Source organism: Poeciliopsis prolifica, unplaced genomic scaffold (assembly GCF_027474105.1).
Source record: "Poeciliopsis prolifica strain line A6 unplaced genomic scaffold, Auburn_PproV2 SCAFFOLD018, whole genome shotgun sequence".
NCBI lineage: Eukaryota > Metazoa > Chordata > Actinopteri > Cyprinodontiformes > Poeciliidae > Poeciliopsis > Poeciliopsis prolifica.
This window is the reverse complement of record NW_026562393.1, coordinates 4,570,822-4,592,684: the sequence shown is the minus strand read 5'-3', so window position 1 is coordinate 4,592,684 and position 21,863 is coordinate 4,570,822. Positions and strand designations below refer to the sequence as shown.

The window sequence follows — 21,863 nt, the reverse complement described above, 5'->3', positions numbered from 1 at the left end:
ATTAGCAAAAGCACCTCAAACAAAATGAAAGCTGTATTCTTTCGGTAACATCCTCAGAAATATTCAGTCTGCAGAGAGGACCTGGTAATTAAGGTTGAGACCTCAGCAGTTTTTAATAATGATTGCACACACAAGGTTCCTCAACCAAGACAGATGAGGCATTCCCCTTTTAATTATGTTATTGAGATCAGCATCAAATTCAAGGGGGTTTGCTTTGAATTACGCTGATACTATGATCAATCAAATTCAGGTTTGGAGGTGCAGACATGCATTCATTTTCACTACAAGACAAACGTGCCATTATAAACTATCATAGATCCCTTGAAGAAAAACAATATGCCCATTTGAATAAGGTGTTATGTAGTAACACAAGAACACGAGAAAACATTCATGGTTTGCCAAGAACTCAGTTCTTTCAACACAATCTGACAACATGGGGCAATTAAGACTAAGTCAATAACATGAATTTTGTCTCCAAGCAACTTATTTTGTCCTGATTTACTCTTGGATTTGTTTTTCAGATTTTTAGGATATGCATCTCTGAAGAGTAGGAGAGTGACACATTTTGGACACTTTAAGTAACAAACAGAAATAAATAAAATACACATATTGAAAGTTTGTTTATGAGCTGTAGTCACTATGAAATTGTTAAAGGCAGAAATCACTGAAAACATGTGCCACTCAGTTAAGTGTATTGATAGTGTTTTTTATATATCAAACAATTATGTCTGGGTGGTCTGGATTCTTCATAATCAGTTTACAAAATATTAAAGAGCATTTTTTAAATTAAAATATTTAACTTTACATTGGTAAATATGTAAACCAAAAAAGTATAATTCCCCAATATTTTTTTTCTTTAGCCAGCCCTAATGAGTGTTTTAGTGTATTTTGCACAGACATACACCACTGTTTGTCAATACGCCTAAAACCCCACAGTGTTCATAATTCTTAGGTTTTAATTTAATGAGCGTGGCTGTCACATGGTTCAGTCCTGGTAATAAATTCAATTATCTACTTTGAGCAGTCCCATCTTACCAACACAGTCGGTCTGCTGATGTTGTTGCTGAATCAGTCCACATGTTCCTTAAACGTTATTATCAGCGTTACAGTCCAGGTTTAAGAAAAACCTAAACACTAACCTATGCTGCAAAAGTGAGAACAAAAATCTGAAGTTGGATCCAGTGACATGATGTTGGCCATCCTGATTTTCTTGAACGTATTGGGGAAGGTCCAGCTAAGCTATTAGCTCTAGATTTCAGGAAAGCTCAATTTGCTAAAATCACACACTTTTTATGATCCCCACATTTTTTATTTTAAATGTAATTTTTCCTTTTAAGTGGAAAATCATCATAATTAACATAAAGGCTTTCAAACATCCATCTCCGTGTAATTAATCAAAATAATGTGTTTCACTCAGTGACAAAGTTTCTAAAATAAATTGGTTTTTTAATAACATTCCAATTTATCGAATGGGTCTGTATACAAGCATGTGTACCTGCATTGCATTATGTACATTAGACCTTATGCGGGTCAGATGTGTTTAGGTGCCATATTCGTGTAGGTCAGAAAGTGACCATCAGGTGAGTGGTGCAATGTTGCTATTTCTAAGTGCCTTGTGTTTCACGCGTATGTGGAATGGATTTGCAAGGGTTCAGGTGCATTGTGCTGGTTTAAAGTGCCATGCTGGTGATGCATGTTGGGAATGTGGTGGTGTTCATGTGGGTCAGGTGTGATTATGGTTTTTGTTCATATACTCTGAAAATATCCTGCAGGCATCCCTGGCCTCACACACACACTTCCTCAGTCTCTCTTTCGTCGTCGCTCACAATAACATTGTTGTCTTGCGTGTACTATCCTCTTCATCACATGGAAAACCAGCATTTCGAAACCCGCATCACAGTGTTCAAACCGTGTGAAAGGATAGCAGCTTATAGTTGGAAAATTGTGGTATTCGGAAAAATACGTATCGTTCTGAACTATTTTCATTTTTCATCCCTATCCAGATCTTGAAAGTACTTTAAATCTCATACTTTTTCAGACAAGATTATCCCTGGTTTCCACAGGACAGAAACCAGGGAAATTGAGATATTTAACTGGCACCTTATAGAGACTACCAGTGTCCATCCATGCATGACAAAGAAAGTATAGTTTATTGTTGTCTTTATGTTTGCATATGAAATGCGTGTTATTCTTATTGTTATGGTTTACACAAGATCTTATTAAAAAATTCCAAGCATTTTTCTAGACATGTTGTACTTGTAGTCTGTACTATTTATTCTATATAATTTAGAAAACAGGTGAAGATTGTTGTTTCGCTGGATGGAAAGTACAAACATTCACGTCCCCACACTACAAACAATACATCAGTTTCTTCTACAAAGTTTATTAAAATAAATGGTCAGCAGGTCTGTGGGATATGTTTCATGCCAAGGAATCACAAGGTTTGATAAAAGATGAATGGGGCCATACTTTTATACTGGAGTTTGTTTATCTATAAATGCCATTAAACACAAACACATTCTTCCATTCTTTTGAGTATTCTGTGTGACCTTTTTTAAAACCAAGTCCGATGAAAATGTTCAAAGAGTAAGGGTTATCAGAGAGATGTTGTCTCACCATTTCTTACAGTTCAAAGAGAACTTGCAGAGGCAGATCAAAGACTGAATTCATCAAAAGAAAAAAAGGATGCTGACTGCCTTATTGTAAACCTAAATTTAGAGTTTTTGCTCAATTAAAAACAGAAAAATAAGCATTAGATTAAAGCAAATAAACTGACATAAATAGAAAACTAGAAATAATAAATTAATGGTGTTTCAGTTAAGCCCACCCACCCACAGTCTTTCTTGATGGTGGTACACAAGTTCATAGTGACTGACAGACAATCGGGAAATGCAAACACACTCATATTTTCTCACCATGTGATCAGACCTGCAGCCACAGCCGACCAGGTAACGCAGCAGGAATTGGGCTTCTTGGTCTCCTCTTCTTCGTCTTTGCGACAGCAGCACAGAAAGCTCAGGTAGATGGCCAAACACAGGAGGTTAAGGCCGAGTCCTGCTGCTGCCACACAGCCCAGGAATATGAGGGACTATTGGGGACAAAACGGTAGGAGATTGTTTGCGTTACAATCAAAAGTAAACACAGTCATTATGCAATTCAGGGAAGCTTTCATGTATTTATTTGAGCAATTTTCCTCAGAGAAATAATATTTTATGTGTGGAATGTCATGATGTAGCAGCATTATATATCCCATCATATGTATTTATTGCTCACAAAGTCCCAAATATGTGTCAAGATACTTCTACAGTTAGAGTATTTATGTCTGATTTGAAGCTTACAATGTCTTAGGCATCAAAAAAGAAGTTTAGCAAAACAATTCAGTCGTTAATTATTCTTTAGAATTTGAAATGGTAAATTTGCTTGTTTGTATAGAACAGCAAAACATCCGCTGACTAAAATACAAACAAAACTTCACCCTATTACTTAAAAAATAAATTTAGCTTTGAGAAGGGCAAGAGGTGCATTCAGTTCAAGATCAAATTTTAGAAAATGGCACTGTGCCAGTCAACAGCCTCCAAAAAAAAAAAAAAAGGTTTACACTGTTTATTTGAACCAGTGCTCTGGTTTCAAATGAAACACTCTCTCTGCAGAGTTACTATCATTATTTAACAATAAGCCACATGAAAGCAATAAATTTTGATTATGTCAGTGGCAGAGCTGGCAACAAAGCCACAAGCATTCCGCTTGCCTGTCTCCAGCTGGAAAACAGAATCCTCCCTTTACTTTCACTTCTCTCCTCATGTCACCATTAACCCCCATCCCACCTTCTGCGAAACAGTGTTACGACAAAAATAGCAACAAGACTGTAACAGCCTCAAATGAATTCACCATCCATCTGTGAGCAGATGGGCTTCTTCAGGCTCAGGCTCTTGTATTATTTTTTAACGCTTCCCCTTCCTTTTTAGCTTGTCTGAAATCCTTGTGATGCTGAGCCATCTGCTCTTTGTCTGTGATGTCATGTCTCCTGCATCCCAAGTGGTGTGATTAGAATGCATGAATAAGAGAGTCTGCTGGATTATTTCAGATTCTACAAAGTGGCAGGTAACCCCCGTTAAGCCACACAGAAATGCCCTCTAAATGCTAAACCTTAAACAGCAAGGAAATGAGAACATTAGCTTGAGATGGAACTGAATAGAGCAAAGGGATGCCATCTTATGAAATTCTGTATTTACGAGAGGTTCACACTGCAGTTCAGGCCTTGTTTATACAAAAATGCTAGGACAGTAAAACATATGCGCATGTTGTGTTTTTGGTCTTATTTTTACATGACAACATAATTTTGCCTGGACAATAAACCAAAGCTTTGTTAAGAGAAAATTTTAGAAGCACAATGCGAATTATGCCTAAAAAAATGCACACTGAGCACGTTTTGGAAACGTTATCTCGCGCTTGCGCACTCAGACCTGGTTTTCAACCAAGCACAACGCAACAACAATGGCAGACCTCAGTGTTCTGACTGTGCCTCTTCAAATTTGTTTTATAGTTTTAAAATTATGTTCACTGTGCAATATCTATGTTACTAGCAAAGATGGATGAATTGCATGCATCAGATCACATGGGCACCTCTGTACAAACAAATTGTTACAAAAACATACCTGTGTATTAGTATGTTCATAGCCTGATAAAAACCAGACCCTTACCCAACACTATATGCTTCATACAGAGAGACTGGACTCTGGGCTACTGAGAAACAATTACTTCCTGGAGGTGTGGACTTAGTTGAAGTTTTATATTCTACCTAAATGCTTACATTTGTGAAGAGACAAGTGTAACGAGGCGGCTGTTAATCTTAATCCAATATTTGGAAGTATGGCCAGCATGGACTGAATGATTTTGTTCACGTCCTCTGCTGCCATTGCTAAAACTACAGGCGGATAACAATGATAAAAGAAAGCAGAAAGTCAATGTCTTTGTTCACAACTTCACCATTCATTTGCTGATTGTTCAGAATTAGGGAAACAGAATCAGAGTTAAGGGGAGAAAGCCCAGACTGTGCTGGAAGCACAAATTTTTTCAAGCAGAGTTGGACAAAGGCAATGGCCAGGCTGGTAAGCTCACAAAGTGTCATCACAACCTTTACAGTTGATCACCTCCTTTAGGCACCACATCATTTCATGGTCATCTTCACATGGAGCATTCTCTTTCCACGTCTATGTCAACACATTTTTTTGGGATACCCAACAGAAAATGCTTTTGGAAATGTTCTGTTAACAGTCTGTCCTATGACTATATCCTTAATAGGAAAATAAAAGAAAAATGGAGATGAATTTTCTGATCAATCTTTAATGTTTCTAATGATTTTTTAGTTTATTCCTCAGTAACTTGGAGAATAAAGGGGGTAGAAGATGTTAACAGTTTCCATGCAGCATACAGAATCCCATAAAAAACAATATACAACTTAGCTTTAGTTGGGTCCCTTTTTTAAGCAATTAGAGAATGAATGAAGCACTATTCTCAGACAGACAGGTGGATGTCACAGTCTACCAAGGTGAGAGAGAAAAAAGCTGAAGCTCTCTGTCTCATCATCTGTCTGGGTCTGGATTCAGTTTGAAATGATGAAAGATTAAAGTTTTGAATGATGAAATTTGAAAGCATAACCTGAGTGTGAGCGAACCGAGCACAGCAAGTGAGAAAAAGATTTCAGTCTCATGTGGATAATATGATTGTCAGGGAGAGGGGGTTGGGTCGCAGACACTCAGATTATTGGAAGAGGGAGAAGAAGTAGGGGGGAGGCTCAAAGTATCCCTGGTTTTATTACGTGCAGGTTAGCTGATACTCTCTCATTGAGGAGGAATGACAAGTGAAATGGTGAATTACCCATGTTTATTTCTATCAGGCACCATGTGATAGGCTTGTTTAAATTACCATGCTTTTGCTTGTGATTTGTCTGCAGCAAGACATTGCAAAGAACAGCGGGCAACTGAATAGGAAAAAGGTTAATATTTGAGATGCCAGATTAGAAATATAAAGTATAAGATAACCATAAGACAAAAACCATGTCTGTGAGTCATGGGTCTTTTTGTCTTGTGACATTTTGAGATATAAATCAATTCAAAATTTGTTGGATACTATAATTAACAAGAGTTCTGAAAAAGATTTTAATAAAAAATAAGAAAAAACTCAACCAAGTCTAGCTTATTCCCTCTAAAAGTTATAAAACACACAAAGCATATATTTTTCTTGTCACTCTGCTCTTTCTTCTATGTAGTCCAGAGTTAGAATAATAGCTTCTGAATTATGGAGGGCCCATTCAGGATGCACATAGTGACTGCACATGATCAAACACATGCACTTACACACAAAAGCACTGGAAAATACAAATGGTGTTTTCATGGCTTCCAACCACTACTCCATCGTTCCATTAAGTACAAAAAAAGAGAAAAAAAAAACACCATTAAGCTTTTACAGAGCAGAGAGCAAATGAGGATCCTCAAAAGTTTTGCAACAGTAGAACATTCTGATAAACATAGGATAATATTTGAAAGATAAAAGTATTTATAAAGAGACCATTCACTTTCTAGTGCTATTTTCCTAACCATTGGCTAAAAGTTGCATCCATCCACATGTTTGACACAAATATGGAAATATCTTTAGCCAACAATAAACTTTTTGCTCACAAAAAGGTAACAAAATGAACAGAGACCTCTGTTAATCTGAGTCAGGAAAAGTAAAGAACTTGTTTATGAAAATTTGAAATTTGCGTAAATTTCCTCTATGCTCAGATTAAACTTGCAGGTCAGACCACTGAGAACTACCACGGGTTGGATTGAGCAGTGTCCCACTGAAGCCTTAGACATTATCACCTCTGTTGTTTACACCATTAATTTAAGAGGCTCTACTATCCTCTTCCTCTTTGTTTCCTCTTTGCAGTCTCAGCAGACAAGGGGGGTTGGGGTATGCAAAAGGCTGGAGGCAACAACACAGGAAAGACAGGAAGGAAGACCTCGCTGAGCGGTCGCTGAGATCTGGGCAGCCTCAGTAGAAGGGACAGATGAGCACAAAGGCAGTGGTGACATAATTACTGGGGGAGGGATTATGTGTGTAACTCATGCTAAAAATGAGGTTGAATGGTGAGGCAGAAGAAAGAATGTAAAAAAGAAGAAGACAGCAATGCAAGATAGACAAAGACACAGCAGGATCCATGGGGGATGTGTATTTATGATGCAAAGAGACTTGGCTAAATTATCTAAATAGCTACTTCAAACACACTGATTCTCCTTGTGCTTGGCCCAGTTTCTCTATCATTTCAATACTGTTGTAGAGACTTTGCCTGGAGGATGGAATGTTGCGTAACTCTACAATTTTCTTAAAATACTGAGGAAAATTACGCTGACAAGACATGGTCACCATGTCACCTTTCGCAATGATGACTAACAGACTTATTTTAAAAAATAACACTTGACATATAGTTATCAAAAGTTTTCTTTAATTCATCCTTTACTAACTCATGTGATCTCTGCATGACCTTTATTTGACATTGATACATTTTTCCAACTCAATTGAGGAATTGAAATGGAAGCAAATTGAAAAAAACATTTTCAAACCCCACAAATCTGAAGTGTTTCATCCCTTCGATGTTTACGATGCCTTCTCTCACCAAAATATTATTCAGACGTCTCCTAATTAGTAAACGGAGTCGGCTCTTTCCAAAAATAGAAAGGGAACGGCAAAACCACAAACCTACCAGTATATGGCCGTCCATAAACGTCCAGGCCAGGAGAGAACAAATCAAAGACGTCAATTATGGCTAATAATTGACTTCTGGGACAACATGTTGTTGTCCAAGCAACGACATGTTGATCAGACTAAGATTAGTCATACGCTTCATGAATCTTGACTCAATGGAAGAGTGGCTTTTGGAATAGGTGTGACAGGAAACACTCAAAAATAACTATATTTATATACCCAAAACTTATGGGGACATCACATTTTGTTATCAGCAAGAGCAAAGAAGTTGACCAGAGTTGATGAGATGGATCCAACTGCATGACACAGTTCTCAGCCCTTTTTTGAAACACTTTGAAGATCATTTGCTTCCACTTCACAACTATATATTTTGTGGTGTTCTGTCACATAAGACCAAAGTGAAAATAAAATGGAAAAAGCTCAAGTAATGTTAAGTTTTTGAAAGAAAAATGAGGAAAAAATCTGCCAAAAAATGTGAATTAGTATGTGATATTTGCTAAAATAGCTGTTCTTATTAGAAGCAGAACATGCACATAAACCAGTCACTGAAACTGGGCTGTCTGTCAAAGTGAATGGAAAATCAGTGCTTGCATGAACTAATGTGTGTGAAGCGAAACTAAGTAGTGTGCAAAATACTCTGTGAACAAAGAAAAAAAACTAGAAAAACATACAAGCTAACATACACACCAACAACACAAAGGCTGAGGCATAATGAGGCAACACTGACCCGGGTCAGAAAAGAACCCAGAGGACATTTATAATCCCCAAAGGCACATCAGAGGTATGATGAAAGCCAGAGGGAGAGCGATGGCACAGATGGGACGGTGAGATAAATGGAGAGAGATCCTATAATGGCCTAATACAATGACATCTTTAAAATATGGCAATACCATAAATAGACACAGTACCAGAACCACCAAGAATTACTGAAATGTCCTACATGCGTGTGCTAAAAGAAAAATCTGGGTGATGATAAAGCAGAAATGAATGTAATTTATTCGTTTGATAAATATTCTGAACTTAGTTTCCTTTTTATCTACTCATCTAACATTTATTTAATGTAATATTTATTTCATATTTATTTTTTATATTTGTATAAACAAAGCTAACTGGTAAATTTGCACTGCCATCTGCACATCTTCTGTACCAACATTTTAACATTAAATTAAAGAGGGATGTGAATCCAGAGGATGAATAAATGATCTAAGAGGATTCAAGAAAGGAAACAATATTTTCTCCAGAATTATGTTTGATATTAAAGCAGGCTACCACTTAAAACACATAACATTATAAATTCAGCTTTGGGAACAAGTGAGACTAACTAAGTTAAAAGGAAATCTCAGTTTAATTTTTTTGAGTGTTCAATTCAAATTGAAAAGTGTAGGATGTCTGAGTTACTTTCTTATAGAAAATACTCTGGTCCGACTTGTGTTCAGATGCACTTCTTTCCAGGATTAGAAAATTGTGTTTCTCTTTACCAGTGATTCTTCTCTAATACACAGACATGCATCAGATACATAGATGAAATGTCACCACTGCATCTAACTTGAATAATGCATGACCTTTTGCAGCAGAAAAAAGCTAATTGTATTATGCTACAATGATCCAAGAAAATGAACTGAGCATTAAACAATTCAGCACATAAAAGAAGACATTAGTGTTGCTTCACACAAATATTACTTTACAGATGTAATTTACCATGAATGGAAGTCATGGGGAAGGGAATCTGTATGTGTGACTCGCATCCCCCGTAAGTGCCTTTGTATTATCGGTGCATGCTGTTCTGCTTCACCATGTTCTGCCCCGAAAACACAATGCGTTTTTAGTTGGATTTTTTTTCTGTTCAGATATAATCTGTGTTTTATTTATAGAACTCCAGAACCTGACTTGGAGGTACATCTCAGTAAATTGGAAGATGCATTCTAATGAGGCTCGTTTGTGAGATTATAATTACCTTCTGAAAAAAAAAAAAGATTTAAGATGGTATTATACTTTTCATTAAGCATATGTTTCAGTGTCATAATCTTTGGGTGCTTCGGTTTTCATTAGTTTTGTTTTTTTGTTCCTCTTGTTGGTGTTTGGAAGAGCTTGCTGATTTAGTTTCACTTCTCTGTTGTAACTACTTGATCTACTTCTTTGTGCATTGTTTCTTCCTTTAAACTTTAGCTTTCTTTTCTGTGCATTTCATTTTGTTCTCTTATGTTATTAATTAGTCATTTTCCCTCAGTCTCTCTTATTCACTTTGCTTCTTCCTCAGCTGTTTCACATACCCTGATAACCCAAATCGAGTGTCATCTTCCACTCCTCCTCCAGTATATAAGCTCACTTATTTTCTTTGTTTACCAGTTCCTCCTGTTACTCTCCACATGCTCTGTATTTTGTTCTCCTCATTTGAGTCCTGTACGTTTTCTGTGTTCATAAAACCTCCTCCAAGTTCAAACTCAGTTTCTGCATTTTGGTCCAACTACCAGCCTAAAATAAATGGAAGTTTTTCATTAGCTGTGAGCAGAAACTTCATAATTATCAGTAATAAAGACTTGAAAACATCAGCCCATGAGATTAAGCTAAATAATGTCATTAGTAAGTTAGCAGGGAACAGTCACAGTACTACTGTGGTGTTATTTCACTGCATATACTTGGAACTGGTTATAATGAAATATCAAACAGGGGTATCACCAAATCCTGATTCTTCAATTACTCTGACTATTGAGACAAAAACTCCTGATTAGGACATGCCTCAAAGTAATACTTCCTAAAAAAATAAATCAGGAGAAGCAAATCAGTCTTTAAAAGGTGTAAATCATGACTGGTCAAGAACACAGTTGTGGTCATTTTACAGATTAGGTATTTATTTTCTGTGCCACTCTTGTCATTCAATAACAGAGAGTATGAGAATGAGAAACAATCTTCTGGTTACCCTAAAGACTTAGAAAAATGCAAAATTCAATGCTGAGTAGAATATTAGCAGCTCCAAGACAAGTTATTGTGCCTCATTGTCAATTCCAGAAAGCAACCAGGGAATGCATTACTCAGGGGTGAAATGTGAAAGTCAGAAGAACCTGGACTGGCTTCATTCAAGGACTGTGAATTTAGTGTAGAAATATTTTAAAATGCTTCATATCTGTGCGTTGCAGACTAAAAGCTTAACCTCAATAAGTGTTTTTTGTTGAAGTCTTCATCGCTGTGCCACTGTGAAGAGTAGGAAAATCAATTGGTGACTGAAATTGGCCAATTTTACTTAACTGGTCAGAAACAAACAAAAAAAAATCTACTTTTTTTTTCTAAATCAGTGAACAAACCAACTTAAAAATAACATAAGAAAACATTCTTCAGAATAATTTGTAAAAAGAAAGAATCCAAAAGACGAATCATACAGTATTTGTAAAAGAAAAACACTTTGCCAGCTACCCAAAATCTCTCTTCAGTACATCTCTACAAAAAACTGAAAAAACTGGAAAAATTTATCAGTGTCACGCCGATACAGTAAATGACTCAGAAACATAATTGATAAATAGTGAGTGTACATCTTTTGCTGTACATCTCCAATGCAGGAGGAAGTTGTCTATGAGAGGAAGTCCAAAAGTTTAAAGATGTGCTAAATAGAAACTAAGTGACATAAAATGTCTTCCCCCAACAGCAGGTGGCAGACAGCTGTGCGTAGGTGGGAAGGTCTCTAGGCGCTTTATGCATAAATATCATGTGTGTGTGACTGTGTGTAGCTGGATTGGACAGTGACATTTCTTCAACATGAAGGGGGTTAAACGGGTGTCAGGTCAGTTACTGAGTGAAGACGACATGGAGGAATGAGGCAACCCCACCTTAAATGTCAAAGTCAGTGGGCTGCAGAAACTTTCATTTCACTCTGAGGAATACATCCCCATAAGGTTTCACAAACATTCTTCGTTCTTTAATGCCCTGTAAAAAGTTTGTGCTGTCAACTTCCCTCCACAGACTCGGGCTTAATTAAGATTTCTGGTGGCTTTTTTCAAATGATAATCTCAAGGCAACCTCCTCTGCCTACATTTCAACAAAACCACCTGTGCTGGCTGCTTTGCTTCCCCACTTTTGGTCACACCGCTGCACTTGATTGAATACCCCAGGGACCGGGACCCTTTTCAGAAAAGTGCACTCCACTGGGCCGGCACACAGAAGACACTATCAAGACTTCCTTTGAATTTGTCACACAATCTCAGGGGTGAATGGACGCCAGGTCATTTGAAAACCAGCATAACACAGAGTTCCAGGAATGGCCAAGTCGTAACAGGAATGGATGGAAATAAATTCAATCAGTTTGTTGGGAGTTTAACAGTTGTATTAAATGGCCATTAGCCGGCATGCTAGGGCTTTCATTCCTGTTACAGATTGAGAACATGATCTTTGACATGTGAATGACTCCTCCAAGCCTTAAAATACAGAAAAAGCTGGACCTTTTTCTGGTACTCTCCGTTGAATACTTTTAAATTAATAAACTGTACTTTTGACCGATATAAGAAAACCTGTCATTTTACTTTTTGATGTCCTGATGCAGCATTTATCCTTACTATGTCTAAGAAAATGTTTATGCATTTCTTAGTAATGCAGATTTCATTCTGATAGACTTCAAGCTTGATATTCACCTCTGTATACAACACTTAATCAGGCACCTTATTAGGTACACCTATTCAATTGCTTGTGAATGCTAATAGTGACTCACCCTTTCCCATAAGAGCTTTTCAAGGATGAGAGCCTGCATAAGAAATAATCGGGATTCACGTGACTTTGAATGTGCCGTTGTTTTTGAGCCAAAAAAACAGGATATTTAGATTTTAAGGTCAGAAGTCGATGTAAAAAATGTGGATCCATGCAGGTGCTGGTGGTTTTTTTGTTGGGGATATTTTCTAAACACACTTTCTGTTTTTCTCTCTTTTTCAGAGCTTTATCTACAATGAGATTTTAGAATCTGAGCAGCTTACAGCTAAGAAGAAAACATTCAGAGGAACATCAACACTTTGCCAGCTAGCAAGCAAAATGTGCTAAAGACAGGCGCCAAGAACTTAACGCTATTAAAGTGATAAGATAAAAAAGAACTGAAATGGAATCTAAAAATAAACATATCAAAACAGCAACTTTAAAGGTGAATATTTACAGTTTTGCAAGTTGCACTTTAGAAACCATGGTGTGTTGTCAACATCATTCAGTAAACTGATGTTGATAAAATACATTCTGAAAAAAAAAAACAGTGAAACAGTAATTTAGCTGTGAGTATGCTGTTCATTAAAAGGTTGGCCAGTTAAGTAAGCTTCTTGCAGGCTTTAGGTTGTGTTCCTTTTGCATCCTGCTAAAGTTGGAACTTGGGAATAAGAATCCAATCCTATGCACTGTAAGAAACATAATGATAGGTGCAGAGAACTACTTTTTAGATTGGCTTTTCTAGCTTGTTTTGTTTAATTAAATCCGTTCCACAAATAATGCTGCAGAACTTCTGTTACTCAATAATAGTCAGAATTCAGTCATACTGTTGAAGCTGTGTGTGGTTGTTTGAAACCTGTCCAGGGTGTATCCCACCTCTCGCTAAATGACCACTGGAGAAAGGCACCAGCACCACACCGCCCACACTGATATGTTTGTTCAAGACAGAATTAGTCTAGAACCAACAGTCACCTTAGGTTTAAAGTACAAGAATGGCTTAGGTAGAATGTGATGTTAGGTGGTAAAATATATATAAGAAACTAAACAGCAAGACAGTTATTTAACCACTTTACCATATGAAGGTATTATTTTCAATTTCTTCAAATATAACTGCATATTTTTTTTTATTTCAAAAACCTTGTTGACCCTTGCCCCCTTCTGCTTCTCCTTGAAGGCCAGGCTTACTTTGACATTTCAGGAGTGCCACAAAGCCCATTAATTTACTTTCCTTGACACCCTCCCTACCGCTGAAGCCCAAGACCCTTCCCTCAGGGAAGCCAAGGGGTCATAATTCTGATACTACACCCCCACAACAAAGGAAACCCAACCCCCCAGTTTCCAGGGAAGCGCATATTTCATTGTTGTTTACACTGGAGGGGAATGTGATTGCTTGAATTCAATCCACTTGTCCTAATTTACGAAGCTTTGAATAGCGGGTGAATGTTGTTGATCTGACCTGCTTTAATTTCTAAATGACCTGAGCTATTACAAAGCACCAAACAAGTTAAATAAAAATCTCCATTATTGCTGACAATCAAACAATGGAGTGGTGTTAACACCGACAAACTGAATGTTGCCAGATCAGCATGAGGGTTGCACAACCTATTATTAGTATTGAGCTATCCAATCTAGCCAATTGCGGTGTTAGCTGCCTTTAAGTACTATCGAGGCAGATAGGAGTTAATGACCTTCTGGAAAGCCAGGGGGAAAACCATGAATACATTCTGTATGACTGGAACAGGAAGCAGAGAAAGAAGAAAAAAAATCTGATCTGGAGAAGCTCAGCAGAAGTGATTCACTGATTTAACAAAGAGTTACATAGTCATCAATGCACGCAGAGGGAGGCTGAGGTGGGACAAGGACCATGGGAATCAGAAGTGACAGATTTAAGATTGATTTTCTTGTGAAGAAGGCTATAAGAGTTGGTAAATTTCCAATACAATTAGGGAAGCTCTGATAGCTGAAAAAATAATAGATTTTTAGCTGTTGGCACAAATAATTTTCCATTTGCCGTCACAAGCTCAAGGGAAACATCCCAACCAAATGATTAGTGCATTTACTTGCTAAATCAAACTATAATCTTGAGAATTACATTTTGTCGATAAAGATAATGTTTTAAAATAATAATTTAAAATAAATTACCCTATAAATTTATGCCGGTTTTCTTACAGCATACAATGGCTCTGATGAAATCTTTTAAAAAGGCAGAGGAAGGAAAGGATGAAGGGAATGATGATATGGACATAAAATGACAAACGTGAAGGAAAAAGGACAAAAGGTCTGGAATCCAGACATTCTGGATGCACTCGACTGGGCTGCTTTCTTCAGAAAATGACTACAGAAAAATCTCATGAGGTAGAATAATCAAGCATATAAAGAGAGTGTTTGCTCCTAATTGAACGGTACTTTATGTCTGTGGGTTTTTCATTTATTTCACATTCTAAAAGTTGCATTATCTAACAAGAAAGACATATTCTGGAGAGACATGTCAGAAGTGAACATTAGATTCAGGCCTGGACTTTGATTAAGTCATTTTCACACAAATACAATTAGATTTTTGACATTACATTACAGTTCTAGCTGTATGTATTTTTGGGGTTGTTCTCCTTAGAGTTTAGATCTGGCCAAAAAGAATCCAACCCAACCTTGTTTGATTCCATTGGTATTGTGTCTGAGCCTGATCTGACCCATCTAATTAACTTTAATTATTGGCCCATGCCCAAAATAAAGCCAAGATATTCTTTAATTAAGATGTCACTACTTTTAGTGACCCATCAGCAGTTTTTCCAAGTTTCATATATCCATTCAATTTCTTTCTCCTAGACTCCAAATTTCAGCTAAACGTTATGATCACAAATTATGTTTGTTTTACAAAGTACTAGAATACTACAAAGGAGAGTCATGGTAGAATGCCTGTATTGGCCATTGTCATTAGCAAGAAGAAGTGCATGTCAGATTCACAAAGCAGGAAGTGGAGAGAAAAAAGAGAAGTCAGATGGACACAGACCTTCTGACCTACACATGATGTCTGCCTCAGCACACTCACAATAAATCCAGAATAAATTAGGCCTCTGTCCTATTTTAGACAAGCTTATTACAGTTTTTGTCCTCTGGCTTCATTTTTGGGCAAGCGTTTTTTTTCAGTTTTTGTCCTCTATCTATTCTCAAGGCCTCAGCACTAGGAGTGATGGAACAGAAAAAGATATTTCTACATCTGACAGATCTGGTGGAGAGGGACTGGAAAAAAAAACAAAAAACATGGTAGTTTCACTAAACAGTTACAATCAGGGAACAGAATTTAGGTTTTCCTTAAATAATTGAGCTTACAACTTTGGAGAACAATAAGTAATCCCTTAATACAGCAATTCCTGTGTAATGTATGAGAGTGGTTTGGTTACAAAGCTGCTTTTTATGCAAAAGTGACTTTTTATTCAGAGGTCAGCTGTACAAAAATCCCCTACATATATATAACTACTAGATACCCTAATTATTGTCAGAAGACAGAAATTAGAGAAAATTTTCAGGCAGATGTTACAGACATCACTGTAACATCAGAGCAAAAACCGGCTACCATACACACATGCACACAGAAATTCAGACAAAGAACAGAAGAGGACCCCAACCTTTGAAATTCCTTCAAATTTCATGGAAAGAAGCCAAGACAGGACTTTTTTTGCCAACGTTACAATTGGCCAATTACAATTCCTCTGACAGAGCATGTGTCCTGGGTTGTAGCCATCGCCAAGTTTTTCAATACGATCCGCAGAGGCAGCCAAACAAGCCTCCACTCAGCAGTTTTTGTACAACAGAATGAGCTCAACATTAGACGAGTCAGTTGAGGCTCACATGTGGCTCCATTACACTGAATTCTTTACCAATAAACAATGCAGAAACTCATATGGGCTACAGACATTCACTTCAGGGAAAAACGGAGAACTGGTATGAACGCCATAAAAAACAAGACACAAGTCAGATCATGAAAACAAAACAGTTTGACATGTATGGCACAGGAATTTTTCATGATCAAACAACAGAAAGAAGGTCTTAACTGTGGGGCAGAAGGCATGGGATTTTTTTTTTTTTTTGCAAATGATCTAGAAGCTGTGGCATGTGTTTGTATTCGGTTCCAACTAAGTAAATACTTTGCAGTACAACCTTTTGTTTCACTTACAGCTATAAGTGTTACACAGTTTGTCTCTATTAGCTTTAGGAAAAAGCTGAAAGTAAATCACATTTGAAGAGCATAGACGTTCAATAGTGCGAATATTAAACAGTAAATAGGTGATCCTTTAAGCCAATTTGTTCTATTGGATTTTATGTACAAGTATCAGTGGAAAGAAGCCTGAATACAAATGGTAGTAATGTTTTTCTTTTATTTATTTTTATTAAATATTTGGTATATTTACCTATCATTTGATTGATTTGTATCATTCCTTAACCTTATTGAAATTTATATGGACCTCAGCCTTCTATTTAGCACTATGGCAAAATTACAAGCCATTCTCTAACCTTCCATACACCAGCAAAGTGTTTAAAAAATGTGTGTTTTAAAAAGCTTTCTAACAGTGACAACCGCTTTGATGTCTTTTGGTCTGGTTTCTGTTCTCACCAGAGTACATAGACAGCCCTTTTCAAAGTGTTTAATGACATTCACATAAATACAGACTGAGAAAGAACCACAGTGTTCTGCACGGTATTTGACACAGTCGTCCAAGATACATAATTGAAGCGACTGGGGCTCCAATTATTTAACACGACTAATAAGATAAGTTACCATTCAGAAGGTACACAGCGCTAGACTACAATGTCATCAGGTGAATATGAACACATTAAAATTCTGAGCAGGTGCGTAGAACAAATCCATGAGTGGACGTGCAATAGCTTTCTTCATCTGAACAGAAAGAAATTGTGTATCGTGATGGACAAAGACCTGAACTTTCAGAGGCACATAAAGACAATTACAAAGTCTGCCTTCTGTCACCTAATGAACATTTCAAGTATTAAAGGCCTATTGTCCCAGTAAGATCTAGAGAAACTCATCCATAAGTTTCTCTTCAGTCCAACTGATCCCTGCAACAGTGTCTTCACAGGTCTGCATTAAAGGTCAGACAGTGGCAGCTGATCCAGAATGCTGCTACTTGTGTTCTCACTGAAACTAGGAAAGTCGAGCACATAATGTTCGTTCTAAAGTCTGTACACTGGCTCCCTGTGATTCAGAGACTTTGAAAGTTGCCTTTGGTTAATAACAACAGGTCTTAGAGGGCATTTCTACCTCTTATGGTTTTCTTTTACTTTGCCACTGCAATATTGTTTTGTCTCATTTGCTTTTTAATTTTTTTTTGTCTTAATCATAAAAAACACTTTGAATTGCTCTGTTCCTGAAAATGTGCCATGCACATAAATTGCCTTGCTCTAAAATGATTGCCCTAAGGAGATTGAAAGCTGAAACTACAGCTTTCAACCTGGAGTTAAGATATAGATGGGTAAATGGATACATGAAACCAGTTTGCTTTGATGGGAAGAAAAATAAAATAGACTTTGAAAAGACAGAAGTTGGGGATTTCCCACCAAGCAAGTGACTGGCTGCACTTGGATGGCATTTTTTTTTCACAAAGAAGTCATTTTCACCTGCTGAATCCCACCATCCTTCCCACCTACAGCCCATGGCCTTGAGTGCATGTCTCAGAGGATCCGAGAATTGAAACTAGCAGTAATAGAACATAAAAATATGTTTCCTTTCTCCGTCTTATTCTGCGACTTCCCAAACACTAAAAGAGACAAAAATCCATTTTGGATGAGCTTATATGAGAAAAACAGAAACTAAATCATTGCAATTCCTGGGAAAACACAAATTCAGCATGCAAACATTTGGGAATTCTTCCAACTACAACACTAAAACAACATAGCTGCGACAACTTAAAGTATTTATTCTAAAATGAACTATACTGCAGCTAAATATGAGAAACAATACAATTACGTTGGCTGTTCAGAACTCAAACTGCAGTTTAAGAGAAAGGATTCAAAACATCAAACATCAAAGTTATAAAGGTTCATCTCAAAATTATAAGTGGCAAAGTTAATTTATACAGCAAGTCAATTCAAAAAGGGGAACTTCTTTATTGTACAGAGCCTGAAATTTCCATCAGTTTTAGGTATAGATTTTGTTAAATAAGAAAGAAGTAGAACTTACTCAAAAGTAAATGTCTACTTTACAAATCCCATGCAGTCTGTCCTACTCTTACTCAACACAGGGTTGTGAGTCCATAAAAAGAATTTGAGTTTTATAGTTAAAACTGAGTTAAGAGTAAGAGATTCATTGCAGCGTGTGATACTGGAATGTCCAGCAAAGGCTTGCTTGATGGAGTCAGCCTGGGTCGTCTTCTCTTCAAGATCATAGTTCACACATTACAAACAGAAACTAGAATTATGACCATTACACAGAGAGTTTCAAATTCAGCTCAGTCAGCTCTGAAAGTTGTAATATTTTGTTCATTAAAGCAAACTCACTTCCTGGATTAAAAAGTCTTCTTTCACTCTACTTTTTGGTCTAGTGCAACATGTAATGAACGTATTTGTTTCCCACACTGCAAAGGGCTCATCTTACATCACCAGCGACTAAATGTAAGCAGTATGTTCTGCCTTGAGAGTGTCAGAACATGTGGGTTTAGGAGGTTGATGAGTAAGGAGCTGATTTCCTGTGGCTTTGTCATGCGGACAACGTCATCAGTGAACAAGTCTGCTTGAAAATGAATCTTCATGTATGGCTGGGTCCACTGCGACCGTTCAGTAGGTTCATGCACTGCAAGCCTCTGGAGGATCCTCCACCTTAAGGTTCCAGAGGCACCAACAGCTTCAAATGACTGTTTGCTGCTTTGTAAGGGCATTTTAACAGCTGCTCTCTAAATACAATGAATCATCAGCAGAGAGATTCTTTCTGTTTCCCATATTGCTTGATACCTGTGGCCTGTGGAACATCCTTCTTAAGCAGATTTCCTTTAATTGAGCTTGCCAGACAAAGTAATCAACCCAGCTCTCTGAAATTAATTATAGTGATTACATTTATACCATCTACAAATGTATTAGCTCAACAAAAAAAATTATCTTTATGACACTTAAATCCAATTTACATAATAATTTGGAACGCGGTGTAAAATTAAGTTGGTGCAGTTTATTTTTTGACTCCTGTGAAAGTACATTTTAATTTAAAATGTGGAACTTCAAACCTATTTGAATATTGTCTGAATAATATAAGGCCACAAAACCCGAGTTCTGGAGCCTCCTGAGCCAATGTTCAGCAGAAATCAACTTAAATGTCACTTATTCTCAGCGGGAGGAATGTACTCACACTAAGGGAAGCTGGGCTGTAACCTTAAGAAAATTAAAGCGCAATATACTTAAATATTCATGGGACTAAAAATGTTCATGGTTTGAGCTTTAGTCATCCAAAAATCAATCCCAGTCCACATAAAGGGCGTGTGAAATATTCCTGCTACAGCATGTGGAGATGGGAATCAGTTTAACTCCCAGGGCAGCATTTCCCACAAGTATGGCTTAATGCTCTTTAGTGGTGAAATGCCATAAGGTCTTTAAGAGAGATCACAAAGCTTGCAGCTCATAATTTATTACCAGTTTTCAGGTCTGTATCAAAAAATAAATGATTCACTCTCTTTGATGATTACCTCATGTGAGTACTAGAAGTTCAGAGACTTTATGGGAAATTTTACAGTAATAAATGTTAAGTTTAATCTGTACCTGCACACTCAAAAAGGAACATTAAGGAGCTACAGGAGCACAATAGGATTCTCATTCAAACTTGTTCAATTAATCATCCAGTCATCAGGTGGGAGGATTTGTCCACATGGCAACTGTTAATTGATTATCCCATAAACAACGAAATAGCTACAAGAAATGTTGTTTGCAGTTTGCAGTGAGTTATTGAGCCCAGCCAAGGTGAAAACGTCATCTTGGCAGAGTAGACCAAGACATAGCTTTTAAGTCTACATGATGGATTATATGAGTGGTGGAAAACCAACACAGTGAACCCACCGCCCCCACAGTAAAACATAGTAGTAGCATCATATCATGGGAACACTGCAATTTAACAGGGGCAAACAAGCTGGGCAGGGTTAAAACTGAATGCTTCAAATCAAAGTGTAAAAATGGTCCAGTCAAAGTTCAGACCTTAATGAGGCTGAAAATCTGAGGTGAGACTTGAAAATTATGGTTTACAGACAATGGATGGAAATGCCACAACTTTCAGACTGAGAACCAGATATCAATTACTTTCCATTGTTAAATCAGACATTCTTTTGTATTAGACTATCACATTAAATGCCTATAAAATACTGAGGAGTTTGTGGTTAACAACGTAGAAAGGTTAAAGGTAAGAAAAACCTATGAGTTTTCTGTATCAAATAACAATCTCCTATGAACTCAAGAGTTGTGCACCCCACTCACTGCGTAATCCCGAGGACAGTCCCACAACCGATATTTTGAGTTCCTCTTGTGTCTCATCTTTGCTCTACTGACCTGCTGGTAGTTCTCATCTTCCGGCTGGAAGCTCTTGTCAGTGGGCTGAAATCTAAGGTTGATGTGGGGAAAATTGTGAAGCCAGTAAGTCCACCAGGGCGCAATGTAATCCACTCGAGTCAAAGACATCCCTGACCGGACTGGGAATTAAAAAAAAAAAAAAAAAAAAAAAGTTGGGCTGCAGCCTGGATGATTAGCCTCTCTCTCAATCCTTGAAGCGGGCGGTCTGGTCTGCAGCCCCGATATCTTAATCAAGTCTCACATGAAACAAAGACAACGATATAAGCATGCTCAGTTTAAACAGCAACTCCAGCCTAAAGAGAGGGGAATAAAGAAAACATGGGCTGAAATGCAAATCCAGCTCAGGCGGCAGGGGGTGACGTACACTGAAGCACTGGGAGAATTTTTTTTTTTTTCTTAAATGTTCCTTTCGAAAGAATCCAGTCACTCTGCACTCAAGTCTCCGTGTCCGAGGATCTTCACACACTATCCGACCGACAGCTGCTCCAAACAGCACTGTCAGCAACGGGAGCGCGCACTGATAGTGAGGGACGAGGAGCGACACGGGAGCGCGCAGACCTCAGTCTCCGCAAGAGGAGTTATCGACCTGATCTCTAGAAAATAACTACATATTAAATCCACTATAAACGGTTATTAGACTATTATGGATTAGGCTGCGCCGTTATACGGTCTCTTTATTTGCTTATGTGGATTTAATATCTACACTGCCATCTAGCGGTCAGTTGAGATACTTACAAGGCCGGCTGATATAAATCAATTTATTGTGATTCAGAAGTAAATGATGGATTAAGAAGTGACATGGAATAAAGATAATTACAATGAACTCATTCATGTTGTTAGCTTTTCTATTTAGGTAGATTCATAAAGACACAAATTCAGTAAAAACGTGGTCAGGGAAG

The 21,863-nt window shown here is 37.4% G+C and overlaps 1 protein-coding gene across 2 annotated transcripts in view; it reads right to left on the bottom strand.

Annotated features, from left to right (window-relative positions):
• ttyh2 (tweety family member 2) overlaps positions 1-21,441 on the bottom strand; it is a 55,926-nt gene extending 34,485 nt beyond the window's left edge. For both annotated transcript variants that reach the window (XM_055042485.1, XM_055042487.1), the window contains exons 1-2: positions 20,944-21,441; positions 2,916-3,088 (exon numbers count right to left, since the gene is read on the bottom strand). In XM_055042485.1, coding sequence (XP_054898460.1) covers positions 2,916-3,088; positions 20,944-21,072 — 302 coding nt within the window. In that variant the 5' untranslated portion in view covers positions 21,073-21,441. The remainder of the gene's footprint in view (positions 1-2,915; positions 3,089-20,943) is intronic.
• Positions 21,442-21,863: the final 422 nt, after the last annotated feature.